The 19,388-nt window shown below is 34.1% G+C and overlaps 1 protein-coding gene across 7 annotated transcripts in view; it reads left to right on the top strand.

Annotated features, from left to right (window-relative positions):
• Positions 1-19,388, top strand: part of wge (BAH domain and coiled-coil containing protein winged eye) — a 77,139-nt gene that overhangs the window by 26,476 nt on the left and 31,275 nt on the right. For 5 of the 7 annotated variants that reach the window (XR_001228043.1, XM_013316707.1, XM_013316709.1 and 2 more), the window contains exons 2-3: positions 18,153-18,238; positions 18,590-18,658. Coding sequence is in view for 6 of the 7 variants with exons in the window: in XM_013316707.1 (XP_013172161.1) it covers positions 18,181-18,238; positions 18,590-18,658 (127 nt within the window). In the remaining variant the exon portion in view is untranslated. The remainder of the gene's footprint in view (positions 1-18,152; positions 18,239-18,589; positions 18,659-19,388) is intronic. The other 2 variants (XM_013316711.1, XM_013316708.1) reach the window with 1 other exon arrangement.

Genomic DNA, 19,388 nt, shown 5'->3' with positions numbered 1-19,388 from the left:
CTCATTGCATTGCTCATTGTTAGCGCTGAGTCACGGCTTGTGCAACAGCGCCACCTCTCTGCCACTTCGTAAATCTCGTAATGCACTCGGAAACACCATACATGGATCATCTGGCCTATATCCTTTGTTTTTTATTGAAATCATGCCAACTTTCGTACATAGAGTTATACTATGCATAAATCTAACAGAAAGCCGTATAAGGATTATAAAATACGAATTATTCGGAAGAATAACCGTGGATTTCTGAGACCAAAACCACCCGGTTTAAAACATATTGTTATCTCTATGTTGTCAAAGATAATGACCAGGGTGATAATGTGTTTTATACAGATTGTGGTCTCAGAAATCAACGGTAATAAGTTTGTCCCGCACCTTCATATACAATCTTTGAATTACTGTTTCATAATCGAAAAACAAATTGATACATTGCGTAGATCGAATCGGGGACTTGTAGATTTAATTGCAATTTATATAATGCTACGCTACCTATGACTTTAAAATATTTAATCAGAATCTGTGATATAACATTCCGTATTAGATCAAAAATAGCTGTCGTTCGTCCGCACAGAATCAAAAAAAAAACAATGTTGTTCTGTCTGTGTGTTGGGCTGTGTGTTCTTCCAGACTGCTCTGCATCTAACTTCACAGAGATCTGTTAAGCCGTTTTGTAGGTAACTTCTAACAAACATCCATCCAAACATTCGTATTTATAATATTAGTAAGATTTCATTTGTGACAAGTAAAGTTGACTCATTAATACCAGTGTCACAAGTTGCCGCGGCCGCTGACACATCCTGTGCGGTGTTACACAATCGTTATGTTATCAAATATTGATTGATAACAACGATGTGTTGGCTTTAGAACTAGTTTACTTTATTCAGTGCCGAAAATATACAATTTCTAGGAACACTTATCGCAAATGCAATTGTACTTTTGTATTGACGTATTCCCGATAGCAAAGGAATTTGAAAAGTTGACAATGTCAATGTTAAATGACTCATTTGAAATCCGTATTTATAAGGACACTAGCTGTCGCCCGCGATTCTGTCCGCGCGGACCTACTAAATATGCGTATAAAATTTCATAAAAACAATCAATCCGTTTTGTAGGAGTTTACATAACATTTTGACACGAGATTTTTTTTATTATATAATCGATTTTAAGGTGACTTAAGTTCAACTAACTACAGGAACTTTTGACCGATCGGATCGGCGTTTGCTTTCTTGATAAACCTTTATTCCTAGTAAATTCTCTTATAAACTTTTTATATCATATAATAATTAGTAATGTCATCTCTACTTTATTTGGTCAAGAAAGAAACGAAGATTTCGTATAGATATAAAAAACATGATTATTTTCCTTTCTAGTTACAATTGCAATGCATTCGTGGCAGAATCAACCGTGACCTTTGCCTTTAAACAAATTCACTTCAGAAATTCATGTGAACATTAGTCTTTGGATCAAATAAATGCGCATCTTAGTCGTTATGAAGCAACTTAATTGTATATATATTTTGAGACTGTATCGATAATTCGTAACCGGTTGTGTAAGTGGGGCGGTTCGAGCACGTTTACCTCCCCCCTGCCTCCCCCTCCGGCCCGGAGAGGTATGGTGTCATTATTATGTCACTTTCGCTTGTTTATCTTAATTCACGACATATAAGCTTATTGATATTGGCAGAGGTTAGAACTTTTATTCGTGCAAGATGCACATGGAAGTTAAATCGGTTTGTTACAGAGTGTTATATTAAAATCAGACTAATTGTTGATTTCTGAGACTAAAATATAATGTTATCTGTTTTATAAAGAGATTTTGGTCTCTTAAACCAACGATAAATAATTCAAGATCTAATTAAAGTTCTTTTGCTTTAACGCTTTTGTTAATAAAAACATAACAAGTAAGTTAGGTTTTTGCATTTCTACGAATAATACGTATTTTTCGTTTAATAGGTAGAAACTTCCTTTTCGTTCACAAGGGAGGGACAAAATAAAGAAATAGATTGAAAGACAGACACAGTCGTCTCCTCTTTCAATAAATATCGTCTTTAATAACTTTTGTCGCCGTTTAAGATTTTTATTCAATAGTTTATAATAATTTCAAAGTATCCTACATTTAATAACATTTTATTGATTGCAGGTAACATCCGGAGCCGAGGCGTGGTATCCCTCACGATGTTTATAATTAAACCTAAACATCGCTTTATTTGCATTATAAAAACAATACGAGTCACGATTATAATGTTGAGATTATGCGATAATACGAATATATCGTTAGTTGTTTTATATTTACTAGGCGGTGTGGTGTGGGCGAGCGGATGCGTCGCCGTGTCCGTGAATTTGTAATGTTAATTTATCGCTTATGTACATATATGTATATATGTGAGCACGTATTTTAATTGATATCCGGTCTACATAGCTTTAGCTCTACTATAGCAAATTTAACTTAATTTATACTAATTAAAATCTCATATGATTTATTTGCTCGATCAATTTAACTATGCACTCGTGTGTTCAATCTGTATTCTGACGACCACAGGATAAATTGGTTATAAAACGGAATGATTGTAACAAAAAATTGTTATACATATTCTACCAAACGACTTCCAGGATCCTCCTGGATCCTCCTGGATCCTCTTAATCATAATTATTAGACGATCCATCGTTTCCTATAACAATAATTAAATCTGTATTCAGGATCTTTGATACGATACGAATAAAACAAATACCACATTTTTATCGTAAATTCGAAAACCATTAAATTCCTTTAAATATCTTTAATATTCACAAATGTATAAATATTTAAACAAGTTCGCTAATGAAGTTTTGTAAATTCGAATATAAAAATTTAAAAACAGTGAAGCAAATCACATATCAATGCAGTAAACAATTAATCTGTGACTAACTAGAAGCGACTTTACTAGTTAAATAGCCTTGACATTTACATAAAAGCATATCGAAGGTTGCACACAGGATATACGCCAGTCTACAGACGGACAGGTAAGACATGTTTGTATGTATTCAGTTGATAAGATCATTGCTATTACGTCATGTTTCCTCTGAGCCTTAGTAACTGCCTCTCATTTATACCCGCCTGGTACCGAGAAAAGTATAAACCTTTGTGAAGAAGTACTTGGAATGCACTCAGTTTGCTCATCCTAGTCAGGCTTCTCAGTTTAATGTGCGCTGAGGGATAATACAATAATTGTCTAAATCTGAAAATGATTGGTCGCCGTCTTGTGTTCCCAGCTTAGTTAAAAAAGTATGAACTGTTGTCCAACGCATGCCGTGTCTAACGACTAATGAAACAGCGCCTTAACATCCAAAAAGCCTGTATGGCGCGTCATAGCACATGCAAAGTTTAATAGCTACATGACAAAATAATCAGTGATAATTCCTATATGTAAATAAAATAGATAAAACTCAATAAATTTAACACATCTGCAGGATCTTTACGTCTCATGTCTCACGGATAAATTCAATTTTTTCCATACAAGCTTAGAAATATTTCCAAGTACCTTCTTAGTTTGCAAACAGAATTTCCGCGTACATATTTAACATCAGATGCAAGACTTCCAACTCGAGAGGACCAAACTTCTTCGACAAGAAATGCACTTTCTTCGCAAACTTATTTCTTTACAAGACGTTTTTGACTTTCAGTATTTGACACATATAAATACTTTAAAACAAAATAATTTGCGTGTGTTTTCTGAGTTGTTATCAACATTTTGCTTTGAAATAAGCTGATAATTTACGACTGATGATGCAATCGGCAATCAATGGTGCAATATCTACATTAAAGCTCCGGTAGCGCTCGTTACCAAAATTATTTATCTACTGAGGGAGTATTATTAAAGCTTTATATATTTCATGTAGTAAACGCTACATACTATGTGATTTTATGTTTGTATGTTACTTACGTAGATTACGAATAACATATAACTTGGATACTTAATATGTTGTTATTATCATTTATCTCGTGTCTTGTTGAATCATACGTCATCATATCAGTGGTAGAGCCCGCTTGAACATCTTCGCACGAATTGGCCCGGCTCGTCATGTGAAATACCACGACCACACAGAAGACAGGCGTCAAGGGGAAGCAATTCCGCGTTCCGTCTGATGAGTGTGCGTCCCGGAGGCCTAATTTAGTCCTTTCCCTTCCCACCCTTATTCTCATAAGGAAAGGATGGGAAGTGGAAGTGGACTTTCCGGATGAGAGGATAATATTTTCTTTTTGCATCCTCTCCCCCGTCGATTAAAGGTAGGCAAGGCAACGCATATGTAATTGCGTATGTCTATGGGTGACGGTCACTTCGTTATTCAGCGATTTCAGGTGGCCGCTCGCTCGTTTGATATAAAAAAAATATTAAACATATCGTCATATCTGTCATTGACAAACGGAGATTTTAGTCTCAGAAACCCACGGTATGGGTTTTGATCGGCTTGACAAATGTCACTAATTTTCCGAGGAGAATGCAAGGTATGACATTACATTTCTATACAACATTTTGGTATAATTTCTGTGAACCAGTTGTTTCTTTCTGGTCCTTAAACAGTTATTTCTTTTCCTTTTGTATATTACTTCATGTGAATAGCGTCATATTGACTCTTATATTTGGAAGAGTGCCAATAATCTTTTCAAACAAATTACATTTCCCCACTTTAAATAATGATGTATATTTTTCGCGTACATCATCCATTATTTATGAAATTCATGTAAAACCTATATGATTTATTTATTACGCTAATATATCTTATTTTCAATGAAACTATTTATAGTTAAGTTCTTGAATAACATTGCCAACTAATTGTCGTATGTTTTTGACATTTCTATGAAAAACTTATTATATAATATGTTAGTAAACATATCATAGGTATCATTCAATGCAGCATATTTAAACTTAGATTTTACTAAGAATTTACATACAAAGGATTGTTTAACAGAAAACTTTGTAAACATTTCTAAGAATATTGTTCGCAAGGACGTTATATAAGTTTCTGTAAAAGAGAAGCGGGAAAAAAATGATTTAAAATACAACGTTATCTAAAAATAAACAATAATAATTCAATAAATTTCATTTGAATTACAACCATTTTAATATCACTTTTCATCTTACTAATATTATAAATGCGAATGTTTTTATGGATGGATGTTTATTAGAAGGTATCTCCAGAACAGTTGCATGGACCTCGCTGAAGTTTGGCAAAGATGTAGAACTTAGTCTGGAAGAATACATAGGCTACTAATTAAGTTTTTAGGGTTCGGTACCTCATGAAAAACGGAACCATTATAGGATCACTTTGTTGTCCGTCCGTCCGTATGTCAAGACCCTTTTTTTATTCCGTGCAGACAGAGTCGCGGGTGACAGTTTAATCATTATAGTTATAGTAGTATGTGCAGTTGCATCGTGATGCAACTGCACATATCTGAGAAGAAATTCAAAAGATATGTGTGAAGTCAAGCAACCCGCACTTGGCCAGCGTGGTTGACTATGGACTAGTCTCCCTTAACTTAGGGTAGGCTCCGAGCCCCTCGGTGCGGACGTATAGTGAGCTGATGATAATGATGATGATAGTAGTAAATATTTTTAGAAATTTTGTTTATGTTCGCATTTATCTAGTTAATGAAATTGAACAAATGACAATAACATAAATATATGTTATGTTGGAGATTGTCTGATGCTTAACAATTACATCCTGACGTTCCTGTACTCCTGGTAATATTCCGTCGATGTTTAAATGCAAATGGACTTAATGTTAGTTAACTGAGTATATGTTTCCACTGCCGAAACAACTACAAAAACATATTGGTTATCTTTAATATTTCATAGAGAAAGAACATGTTTTTTACACCTAAGGTTGGTTAACACACTCTTGTTGAAAACGAATATATTTTTAGTAATAAAGAGCACGGCTGTTGCAGTAAACGTCTGAATAACAGATAACATGCGGCGTGTCTATGAAATAGAATGCATTACAAGTCTATGGTGGTAACTAGAAAACTACAACATTACTTTTGTCATGCAATTTTATACCGTATGTCTATAAACATAAGAATTATATGTTAAAAGGGAATGAAAGACAATCGCTTTTATTAGATGGTATTAAAGTAAAGATGTAAAGCTTTTAGACACGCGGGGAACCTTTAGCGGCTGCCGATCTTATGTCTATCGCCTTTTTAATTTTAACATATTTAGATTAGTTTAAGTTCAAATTATTAACAGTGTTTGGTTTACGACACATCTTGAATTACGAACAAGTTAACTGCAACAAATATCACGATTAAAAATACGAATTACCAATTTCATTAAAGGTTCAATTGTTTTTTTATAAAATTTGATTTTACAAACACGTTAAAAAAATCCCAAAAAAAAGATAAAAAAACACGTAAGTTTCTGCATGTTTTAAAGTAATTTTTTATATAAGCAATATTTAAATTGTAATATTAGAAAGGTTACTTAACCGTGAAATAAGTTACGTGGGGATAATTTCGTAGTCTGCTGCATTCTAACTTGATTGTTTATGAAGGCTGACCTCTGAACCCTTAAAGCTTTCCCATGTTCAATTTGTAAACGAGTACAGTCGGACCTGGATAAACGAGAGTCAAAGCAAGGTAATATTTTTCTCCTTTACAGAAGTTTCTCTTTAATCCTAGTTTCTCAATTATGGAGGTTGGACAGTGGTTTCTCCTTTATCCTGGTTCAACTGTATTATTAGTCTTGTCGTAACTTTATGTGAGTTATTAGAAAATTAAAATCAGATATCATTGCTTTTTTATCGGACAATTAAAAAAATACACTTCACAGAACAGTCGCGTAAACAAGTTTTATAAAAAAAAACCTAATTTTCGTGTCGACTAATTTGATACAAATTACGTTTTCTTATTCAATATACGTTGTATAGCAAATTTTATGGCATAAATGTATTTACAATAAAGATGTAATTTGCAGTATGCGCAATTAAAAAATCAATTTATCATAAGGTGGCGGGAAGTGCACGCGAAAAACGCATTTATTTCACTTGTTTCTCCGAACAGATTGCATCGTAATTGGCTTGCGTTTGCACTGGCTGTAATTAGAAGCGAACGCAGCCTTATTAGCGCATTACGAGGTGCGTGTCGTAAATGCGAATTCGTTTTGCAGCCGCTCTCGACAGTGCGGGGGGCTGGGGGGCGGGTGGAGGGGAGAGGGTTGTTGCCACGCGCTCCTGGCTATCATTTATAATTACTGGAATACGGAAGTTAGGATCCTTGAAATATACTTACTCGCCTTTTAGCTAAAGCTCAACCGAAAATGTTATAACATGAAGTGACAATGAAGATACATTAATTGGTCCCTCGAATAGATTGCATTAATTTATTAACTAAACGTAGTCTTTGACCTTATAAATATCACATATTGGCTATAACAAATGTATACTGATCTTTCTTAATACGTAAACAGTATAAACATCTAACTGCCGCTCTAAAGTAACCCTTAGTGGGACAATTAAATTACTTTGATTTCGATTATAAACGCAGTATTCAAGAAACAGTTGATATCACGAGTCACCACAGAATTAGTATCAATTTATTGATGGTGGCAAGTTGGTAATGTAGGCGATATGAGGGCAAGGAAGACGTCGGAGCTCGGGTGTCGGCTTCTCGGAACCGCCTACCTACGCCAGGTAGCGGCTAGCGGGCACCGGGTAGCGGGTAGCGGTGCGGGTAGCGCCCGACCTAAAACTACGCCGCTAGTGAAGCGCATTCGTACCAATATCGATATTTTTTAGTATTTAATTAGTTAATTTTTCGTAACTATGATAAAATTAGCTTGTAAAAAATCTATATCATACGGACGGAGGAAAAGAAATTTGATGGATTAATAAAATATACTTGAAAGTGAATTTTCATTAAGACGATAGAATCTCGTTTAAAAATTTCTTACGATTCCACGGAGAATTGTTTTAGGCTTATTGTTATCTCTTAGTTAGGATTTAGTACCCTAAGTCTATCCTAAAAATTGGTTACTTTCCATTAAAATTGTTAACTTAGTATAGTTGGCTTGTTAACTGTCTTCATTGTCACTTCATTTACACTGAAATGGTTGGAAATATAAATTTATTTATCATATAAAAGTGTAATTATTGTCCATTAGTGATATCAATAAAATGACGTCAGTGTAATAACTTGATTGAAGTTATTACTTATTATTATATTTAGGTTGTATTTCCCTACTCATATAAACATGACAATATGAACCATTTCCTTATCCGCGGTATTTTGGATGAACATGTTTAATCCATTTGTTTTTAACTTAATCAATCTAAGTTCTGTAATAGCAATTGACAAAGTGGAATAATTATCAGATCGAATTAAAGGATCAAATAATGATTTACCGTTGAATTTTGACAAAATATCTGTATAAAATATATCGTTATCCCTTTCTTTCATCTTTGACAAAACAGAGATAACAATATGTTTCTGAGGTTTTTGGTTTCAGAAACGGTAAGACTGTTAAACGATTATTTGAATAATTGATTACAAGTTAAGTTACTGCTAATACTTTAAATCAGTGGAAGTAATGTTTGTTGCCGTCTAACGAACCTTTAATAAAACTTAAGAGCAGGATCCTCGCGACACAGGCTGAGCCTAGTCCGAGGATACTGGTAAAAACTTGTAATACCGACCTTTTTTGTATCCATTAAATTTCTTAGTTCTTACCTTAAAGTAAATATAAATTACACTTCAAATATTTCCAATTGAAAATAATCTGATCATTGTTTAGTTCAAGTGCTAGGATATTGTATTAAGTATCGATATCGGAGCATAACGCGCACTTCCTTAAGACGCGATAATATTTTTTTACTGAGGTTTTCTTTTTCTTGACGCTTGCGTTTTTTGTCTAGCGACCTACTGAGTCTTATCCCAACTGACGATTGGAGACGGTTGATTTGTACTACGACTTCTAGTGGAAAATACTTTAAAACTTTTTGTTAATAAAATATTAATATACTACGATGTGTAAATAAAGAGTTTTTGATTACTAATTAGATATAGATTTAATTTTGATTAGTATATAATTGTTTAGAAGACATGTTTTGTTTTTGATGCTAGGATCAAGAATGTTTAGTTAAGCTATAAATGAAATGGTATTATGTCAACAATCTATTATGCGTAATATAAAATGTTTTACTTATATAAAAGTAGGTATAAAAGAAAAGATTCATTGTAATGCAATGATGATCGCTTCGAAGTTGCCTCGAAGCAAAACAAACGCATTATGTTAAACACGCTATTTGCGTGTCAAAATGTATGGTGATGGATGTAAAGAGAAATTATATAGATAAGAAACATTTCGTACTGTAATTACGCGCGGAACCTTTGTCAGTTAACTGTTATTCAATGGAGATAGCGAGCAGTTGTGTGGTAAGGTATTATTATAGAAGCCCACTTTTCATACAACTTTTTGTACCATACCTATATAAAATATATATTAAAATCGATGAAGCTGTCCCATAGTTTGTTACATTGAAAGTTTGTTTAAAGGTTCCTCCATAACGGCTGTATTGATTTCGCTGAACTTTGGCATACATGTAGAAGATCTGGAAGAACACATAGGCAACTGCTAGTATAATTATTAAAAACATTTTATCAATATGTAATTCTATAAACAAGAATTAATTATATATATAGCTTTCCTGTTTACTGCTCGTCCTCGTGTCGCCCCCACCCCGGTCACAAATAATGATATAAGTAGGTACCAGGGCGCCATATAATTGAAGTATAACAGGAAAACCAAATATAAACAAAATTGGGAACCATTTATATGTGTGCAAAATTGTGTTCTTTCTACTATTTATGATTCCCTATTTAATTGCGTAATTACTTTAACACAGTTTCTAAGTTTTATTTTAAAACACGGCACTCAGAGTTATTTAATGGTAACATACGCTTAATGAACGATTATATGCATATTGTTAATCAAAGCATTTCTTTACATATTTTATTCTGAATGTATTAAAAAGGTTATATATCATCCCATTAGCGTTTGGTATTGGAAGGGAAGATAAAATTAGATTTTGTTGTCAAAAATCAAGTTACATTCCCCAGACTCCCGACCCTATAGGGTGGAGGCACCCTAAAAGCTTAATTAAAATGTGTACAATGTTACTTAGATGTTTTGATAAGCAAAAATAAATCCATTAATTTATGTATGTGCTAGATGTCACCAGCGACATAGTCGGCGCGGAATTAAAACAAAACTTAATTATTAGCCTATGTGTTCTTCCAGGCTATGTTCTACATCTATGCCTTCTAACAAAGATCCATCCATCCATCCAAACTTTCGCATTTATGCGATAGGCAGTCAAGGACGTTTATTTCCTACCCATGTAATTTGATTCTAGTTGGGAAGGAAATTTAATTCTTCATACTTATTCTTGGCGTGACTACAACTAACAGAGATTTATGTGTGTAGAACTATTCAGTTTTTTCTAACAAAAAGTCACTGCACTTGCATGGCGTACACTCATAACACGGCGCAGTTCGCGCAAAAACAAAACCAAAGCAATAATGTGCCGCAGATGGCGCTGCCGTGCTCGGGAAAGCTTTTTACTACGTTGCTATTGCGTTAGTCGCGAATAACGATGTAAAATGTATGTTGAATTTATGAAATTTCATTCTAATATCTACAGAAAAAGTTATCCAAGTTGTAAATTAAACAAATTTTTAACCTCCTTTAAGTTCTGTTGGCCTAATACGAATATTTGCGACAAGCGCCTTCGTACCTTTAATTATGTCAAAATTAGTATTTGGTTTTCGGTTTACTTTACGCCCGATAGGAGGCGCTGTACAAACTTCAATACCAATCATGTCGATGAGTTTTCTAATCTTAATACTTATTTATGCTATGCCCATTGTAAACGTAGAGTATTCTTGCCGTGAGTTACAGTTACTTTTAACTCTGTTTATAACCGAGTTCAATAAGAAATACGTTCTTAATCCGTCTCTTTGTTTCTAAAGAGAATAATAGTGGTGATAATATTATTGTAAAATCAGTGTTACGGCAATGGAGACCGATACTAAAATAGACAGATTATATAAGCTTGACTCTTTCATTATTAATGTACAAAAATAATTGCTCCAATTTAAGTCCATCCCGTGTGCGCGCCCCTCACCCCGCGCTCCGTGTCTGCGTGGACTCAGTTTATTAAATTAACTTGCCTAATTGGTATCCCGATCAGAGTGCTACCATTTATTAAGCATAGTACATCGTGATAGTATTACAAGCTATAATATATTAAAAAAATAACTATGAGTTACCATAGAAAAAACAACTAAAGAAATCCATACTATCTGTGTTTTGTTTCAAAGAAAATTGTACCTTTTTGTTTTCATATTTAATCATTGCATCTATCCATCTTACTAATATTATAAATGCGTATGTTTAGATGGATGGATGTTTGGATGTTAGACGGTATCTCCAGAATGGCTGACGGATCTCAATGAAATTTGACATAGATGTAGAACATAGTCTAGAAGAACACATAGATTACCATTTAGGTTTATTTAAATACCGCATGGTCGGAGTCGCGGGCGATCGCTAGTATGAGATTACTAGATAAAACAAGTAATTTTCAAAGACGATAAAAACTAGCTTTTAGTATTGCTGACAAATAAAAGAAGTGAAAAAAACTTGTACGTCCACTTTGTGCAACAAAGTTTGTTTACGAAACTTGTCTGGCAAAATGTCGTAAACTTAAGTTGAGAACTTTTAGAATGCTGGCAACTTTGTCGGCAAGTTATGTAACTTAGGGATATACTTAAAGCATCTGTTGAACTAGATATACAGCAAATAAATATTGTTTTACATAAGAAAATGATAATTATCACAAAATTAGTTTATAAAGTAGGAGTTTTTAAATACATGTTGCTTAACCAATGCGTCATTGTTTGATTTTTCAACGATAACATAAAATAAATTTTCTAAAAGTGGTAGAGCCCGCTTTAACATCTTCGCACGAATTGTCCCGGCTCGCCCGGTGAAATACCACGACCACACAGAAGACAGGCGTCAAGTGGAATCAATTCAGCGTTTCGTCTGTTCTCCTCCCGGAGGCCTAATTTAGTCCTCTTTCCCTTCCCACCCTTTTTCTTATAAGGCAAGGATGGGAAGTTGAAGTGGCTTTCCGGATGATAGAATGCATGGGAAGGGAAAATATTTTCTTTCTGTGCATCCTCTCCTCCGTCAATTAAAGGTAGGCAACGCATATGCAATTGCGTATGTCTATGGGCAACGGTCACTTCGCTATTTCAGCTATTTCAAGTGGCCGCTCGCTCGTTTGCCACCTTATGATATAAGGAAGGAATAACATGTCATCCCTCTCATTATTATAGAAAAGAACAGAGATACAATTGCATATATATAGTATGTTAATTATTTTCAAACCGTGACATCGTTTACTTCCCACTACCATAGGTAAAGAGACAAACAGGAAAAAGGAAGCAATAATGGAAGGGAAATGAAAGATTAAAAGGGATTTAGATTTCCGACTTTTACTATTACTTATTAAAATTAACTGTAAATGAACGCTTTTAAACATAATGGGACTCATTTCTAGTTTAAAGATGCGATTGTCTAAAAATCTGCAATTGCATTTAAATTTGAAATAATAATAATTTCCTTGAAAGTCGGAGCTTTTGTGTAAAATTGTTATTAAATCTTTAAATATTCCATTCGTAAGTCAAATCTCATATCGTATTTCATTGAAAATGCTCATTTGGTATGACTACAGCCACTAAAACGTATAAAGATTCTAAAAAGGACAGAAAGGTACGATTTATTATTATTCAAACGTCAATTTTCAGGAGATTCCAATAAAATATTTCCATTCCGTGACCGGCAGAGATCGACAGAGATGAAAATAGTCGGACCTTATCTCAACAAAGTGATTTATACAGCTGATGCTAGGATTTTAAAGGTACACCAGGCCTTACATAATCTGGTTGACTTGAAATATATTTACATATAAATTCGTAGGTGAATGTGACATCGGTATTTAAAAACGTATACACCTACGAATAATTACATATCTAATTATATTATTTACCTACCAGATGAATGACATGTGCAATGAATCTTGTTAATTTTAGTTATCGTTCGTTTACTTCTGTATTTTTTTTTATATCATAAGATGACAAACGAGCGAGCGGTCACCTGAAATCGCTCAAATAGCGAAGAGACCGTTGCCCATAGACATACGCCAATTGCGTATGTCTATGGGCCATATGTGTTACCTGCTTTTGATCGACGGAGGAGAGGATGCACAGAAAGAAAATATTTTCCCTTGCTATGCATCCTCTCATCCAAAAAGTCCACTTCTATTTCCCATCCTTTCCTTATAAGAAAAAGGGTGGGAAGGAAAAGAGGACTAAATTAGGGCTCCGGGACGCACACTCATCAGACGAAACGCGGAATTGCTTCCACTCGACGCCTGTCTTCAATTTGTAAAACCTTTTTCAATGGTAGATTTATTATTATGACTAGCTGTCGACCGCGACTCCGTCCGCGCGGAATGATAAAAAAAGCATATGTATTCTTCCAGACCATATTCTACATCTATGCCAAATTTCGCATTTATTATATTAGTAAGAAGTAAGATTATTATGATTTAATGTTAAAACTTCTGGCAGAATTTGTTTTCTCCCTATATCCTTTAAAATTATTTTTACTCTGTTTCGATGTTTGCTGGGACAGTATTGTTTAAAGCCCTTCGCACACAAGGCAACGTAAATGTTCGAAACCCGGCAATATTAGTCGTTAAGCGATACGATCGAATACAAAGTCATAGATGTTGGTACACAGCACGCATCGCCGACATTTCTATCGCTAAAGCCAGTCTCTCGCAACTTGATTATCAAGATCGTCGTGAGAAAAGGTGTCCAAGATAGAGCAAATCTTTACAGTTGACACGTAGGATGAATGAATAGACGACTGTCTTCAAAGATTCAAAGTTGTGTATAGGAAGCGCGCGTAAGGATATTAGTACCGAATATTCGCGTTGCCTTGTGTACGAAGGGGTTAAAACTTCATTAAGTATGCATGCATTCGAGTGGTCGCGGCCGGTACGCATAAATGTATAAAGATTTGACACAATTGTGCCAAGGTATAAGTAAACTATCATGTCTGTAACTGTTGTCTCAACCTCTGCAGAAAGTATTGGCATCCCGCTCTAATTCTTTGAAAAGAACAAAGATAAGAATACTTTTACATGTGATTCGATGGAAACGTTAAAGTTCTTCCTTTGTAATCGAGTGAAACAATTAGAATTTTATAAGGGAATTTTCCTACTGTTGGCTAACAATTTTTAAGTAAATTGTATAATTTTGCAGCTAAATACCGTAAGTAAACCGTAGTCTATACTAATATCAAAAAGAGGATAGATTTCTGGTTTTGTATGTAACGAATAAACTCAAAAACTACTTGACTAATTTGGAAACTTCTTTTGCTATGAGAAAGTTACATTATTACTGAATAACATCGACTATATTTATAACTATTTTTTTTTAATTTCGCGAAGGCGAAGACGCTTGCCTGAAACGCTTTCTTTTTTGTTTAAATAAAATATGATGGAAATCCATGACTTTGTACGAGATCGTTATTTATTATGTTAGGTTGCTATGGAAACGGATCCTCAAAGTGTGATGAGCTTGAAAACAACTTTTCGTTCATCCGGTTTTACGTGAGATTGTATGTAATCATCACTGAGTGGAAAAAGATGAGTGGACGCCTGTCAGTGTCAAATTGTCCCGCTGTCAATTTTAACTACTTAATTTACACTTACGCAGCAATTGTTCATTATTTGAAATAACTTAATTGGTACAATGCGGGCGTTTAGTTTTTTTTTTATAAGTATTTAATTGTATTTAAGTTGGTTGAATATAAAGAGGTTTAGATCTGATAATTCTTAGAAAACCTGTAATCATTCTTTGTTAAATCTGAATTTTTTATTAAAATTATTTATAATCTTATCATTGTGAATTCCTCTTGTTCCTTTTACTTGCAGGTACGTTTTTTTAATTATTAATGTTGTAGACAGTTTTCATAATTATATAAACATTAATTTTATTCATATAATAGCCATGCAAATATAAACAAATATTTGTATGTGCGGAATCTGTTTTCGCTGTCGTCAAAAGTGTAGAGAAACTTCCGACTTTTCGCAACTTTTATCGCGCTACAAGTTTTTGCGCAGAAAACTTTATCAATGAATAGTTTTTTTCTTTTTGTATTTCGATGTCACATTTAATTTAAAGGAAAACTTGTTTTAGTTTTAAAATAATTCGTAATTATTAATTTTAAATCTTGTACAATTTACGTAGTTGTCCTAATCCTGTCTTATAGATGTACTTCGCGCAGTGGAAACACATGTTAATATTATTTTAGTTTCCATACACTTTATTATATTGTCACAACATCTGGGTTAACTATACCTTATGTATATATCATAAGTATTTTATGATACAAATAAAAGTTCCTGGAGTAGTAACAGACATGCAATATCGAGGGGTGTCGCGTGCCGGAACTAGTATCGCTAAAATATTTTGCATTTTGTGCGCTATATTAGGAAATCACTTATCGATTTGCAGGATAAAATATATTATGTGTCTTGATTCTTATAATGTTTTTAACATAGGAATAATTTATTTTTTTGAAGAAGTACGTTTTCTAAACAAATAAATTAAACGACCTTAAAAGTGTAAATTATCTCTATATATAAAGCAACAAGGAACCAAGCGAGTGCATTATGACTTTTTATGACTATAAATACGATTGTTTATTAGATGGATGGATGGATGTTTGATGGTATCTCCAGAACGGCTGAACGGATCTCGATTAAATTTGTTATACATATAAAACATAGTGGTAGAGCCCGCTTTAACATCTTCGCACGAATTGTCCCGGCTCGCCCGGTGAAATACCACGACCACACAGAAGACAGGCGTCAAGTGGAAGCAATTCCGCGTTTCGTCTGATGAGTTTACGTACCGGATGCCTAATTTAGTCCTCTTTCCCTTCCCACCCTTTTTCTTATAAGGAAAGGATAGGAAGTGGAAGTGGACTTTCCGGATGAGAGGATGCATGGGAAGGAAAGATATTTTCTTTCTGTACATCATCTCCTTCATCGATAAAAGGTAGGCAACGCATATGCCATTGCGTATGTCTATGGGCAACGGTCACTTCGCTATTTTAACGGTTTCAGGTGGCCGCTCGCTCGTTTACCACCTTATGATATAAAAAAATAGTCTGGAATAACACATAAACTATTTATGATGTTTTTTTTTAATTCTGCGCGGACAGAGTCGAGGGCGACAGCTATTACGTTATGTAAGATGTATATAATAAAATGTATGAAAAGCATTATTTATTGTGTAGCAAATCCTATACAAAGCGCAACAAAGTAAAATCATTTCACATCGTCCATTGTTTCCCAAACAATACTATTTTATGAATAAACAAATGCAAAAATAACAAGATTTCCATTTAAAATAAAAACATGACTTTCTATCAGCAATTCGCATACAATTTTACTGTTTATTATGAACAAATTCACGTTAACGACAGAATTACAATGGATGTTTAACTCGCAGAGGTCCGCGTCTCTGTCAATCGCGACTCCGTTCGCGCAAAAAAAAAACTTAATTTAGTAAACGTAACCTTCTAACAAACATCTATCCATCCAAACACTCATATTTGTAATTATTAGTAAGATTTTTTTTTGCGCGGAAGAAGACGCGGACAACTGCTAGTGTAACATTTTACGTATGTAAATATGACATTTAAATGTAATTCTCTGGATTATACAATTTTAAACAGCATTTCAATCAAACTTCACATCAAACTCTGGCTAACAATCAAAGCTTTAAATAAGTAAACTCTATATCTTTTTCGTATTCATTTGTGATTTGAGTCCGCCATCGAAATTCCCCGAAGGCTCTAATCCCGTTTACAACTCGAGCCCTAAAAACTTTTGAAATGGGTTAACGTAATTTATTCTTAACATCTCTCACTCGTTAATAGCACGCGGAACAATATAAGCTTTTTTTTCGTCTGTCTGTCTGTTCCGATGAACCGCCTACGTTTAAACACGTATCGAACATCCATTTTATTCAATTCTAAACTTTATAGCTTAACAGATAGAGTTGAATTCGTGTTGTGTGTTGTATAAGAATGTGTTTAAACCATAGGGCTGAGGCCCATATGTTTTTTGATAGGTACGTCTAAAAGGTTATTGGATTTTACCAAGTCATTTAAACGCTAATCGTAACGAAGTGAAATATAACAGCTTGACCTTTGCGTAGCTGCTTACCTCACCGTGCTATATCACACCTACGCTATCATTTCATATAATTAGTCTAAATAATCAACGTTTAAGTATTACGATAATTTTGGATTTGGAAATAGTTACGTTCTTTATTATGACACCTTAATTATATTATTTCATGTTTTAACTAACATATTTTATGATGCCCTTGTACCTTGAAACGAATTTAATTATTAGAAAAAAACATATAATTCCTTTTTTAATATTGAAGGTTGTTGGGAATACCATATTATCGTTTATCAACTCAAAGTGGAATTACTCAAAAAATGAGAAAGATATTAGTTGGAAAACAGATATTAATGATAGCTTTTTTTAATAGAGAAGTAATATTAAAATGCTTTTCAATATACAAGCGCAGTGTACGCGCCGTGAGCAATGCATTGATTGAAGGAAATATTGCGCTCGGACTAAAAGCATTTGCTTGTAGAGGCTGATAAGCTGCGCTTTGTAATTTGACTCCAACCTACCTTTCGTACTTCTAGGGAATGTAAGAGACAAGTTACCTTTAAGTTATGTTAAAATGTTAACTTCACTTGTGATTGAATTGACTTCTTACGTTTTCGTCATCAAACCAGATGAACGACAGGGGGGCAGGCTTGGGTATGTTTTTTAAATTTTCGCTAGAACAACGAAGAATGGAGAGAATTAGTAGAAATATCTGTAATCGATAGATGTTGATGTTTGAATTGTTTCAAACACGTATTTAATTTGTGTAGTTGCACGATTGGAGATTAATATCATTTCTGTTATGTAAATGTGAATATTAAATGGTGTTGTGTTTGTCCGCAGACGGTGAGGTGGGCCCACGCGGGGGGCGATGCTGGGCGGGGCGGCGGGGGGCGCCCGCTCCCGCCCGCCCGCTGACCTCCAGCAAGGTATGATATCCTGGTACTCACCTAACTTATGTAATATGAACGCCCTCTCTGAACTTTCCAATTTTAAACTCCCATTTTTTTATTTACTATTATTATTAAAGTCCGATGTTAAATGACTTAATTTGGGCATGTTTGTTATTTGTTTTTTAACTTGGCTATTAACGGATTCGACATTTACAATCATTAATAATTAATCAATATTTTCGATCCATTCCGTCCTACCATCATAAATCGATAAGCAATGTTTTTTTTTCCAAATAGTTTCAACATTTTTTGTAGTTTTGCATGAAAATTTCTAAGAAAGTTATTTTCCCGAACATAATTTGAGTGCAATAACCGTATTATGATCAGCAGGTGTAAGCAGGTTCCCGCTGTACTCGCTGTTCCCCACGCAAACAAGCAGACAAACCGTGCACAAAGGTCAGTACTTTTTTATCAATTTAGCTAACACTAGTCTATTTACTATTTAGTTTTTACGCGAAGATTCCAATGCTAAAGGTGTAAACAACCATTAATGGACGACAGACATAACTTATAGCCAACTAAGAATTTCCCATAGACCGGAACCATTATTCGATCAAAATTTGCTTATCAATAGTATTTTTAATTAACACTGTTGATCGATTTGTTTCGTATAGAACATCATTGTAATAATTGTTGTTCTGTATAAGGAATTTAAAATAATTTTCTGGACGACCTCAAGGAACGAATATTTTTTTATTTCGGCCGTGACGTAATGTATAAATATAATATGACTAGGGACGCAGCATCGACAAGGAGTTTGAGTGTCGGAGTGTATGCGGGCTCATTGTTCGTCCATCACTCCCAACGGATATAGGATTCATACAGTTTTGGTTGCACTGTACAAATTACATAAGTTATTCAAGTAAAAAAAATATGTTAAATATTTTTCCTTCGACCTCCCACTTAGCTCACACATTTTATTGTACTATTATGGTTACACATAATTGTAACCTTTCTTGTAAATTAACTTAACTTTTTAAACTGAGTTTGTAATCGTAAAGCCATGTTATAATCCGACGATATTAAACAATTAATATCTCCGGGCGTAAACAATAAGAAGTAACGTCGCGTCGAAATCAAATAAAATGATAACCGAATAACGTTCCGCTTAACCGGGTTACATTGT

Source organism: Papilio xuthus, unplaced genomic scaffold (genome assembly GCF_000836235.2).
Source record: "Papilio xuthus unplaced genomic scaffold, Pxut_1.1 DF826945.1, whole genome shotgun sequence".
Classification (NCBI taxonomy): Eukaryota; Metazoa; Arthropoda; class Insecta; order Lepidoptera; family Papilionidae; genus Papilio; species Papilio xuthus.
Note: the sequence above shows the minus strand (reverse complement) of the source record. Positions and strands in the feature narration are given on the sequence as shown.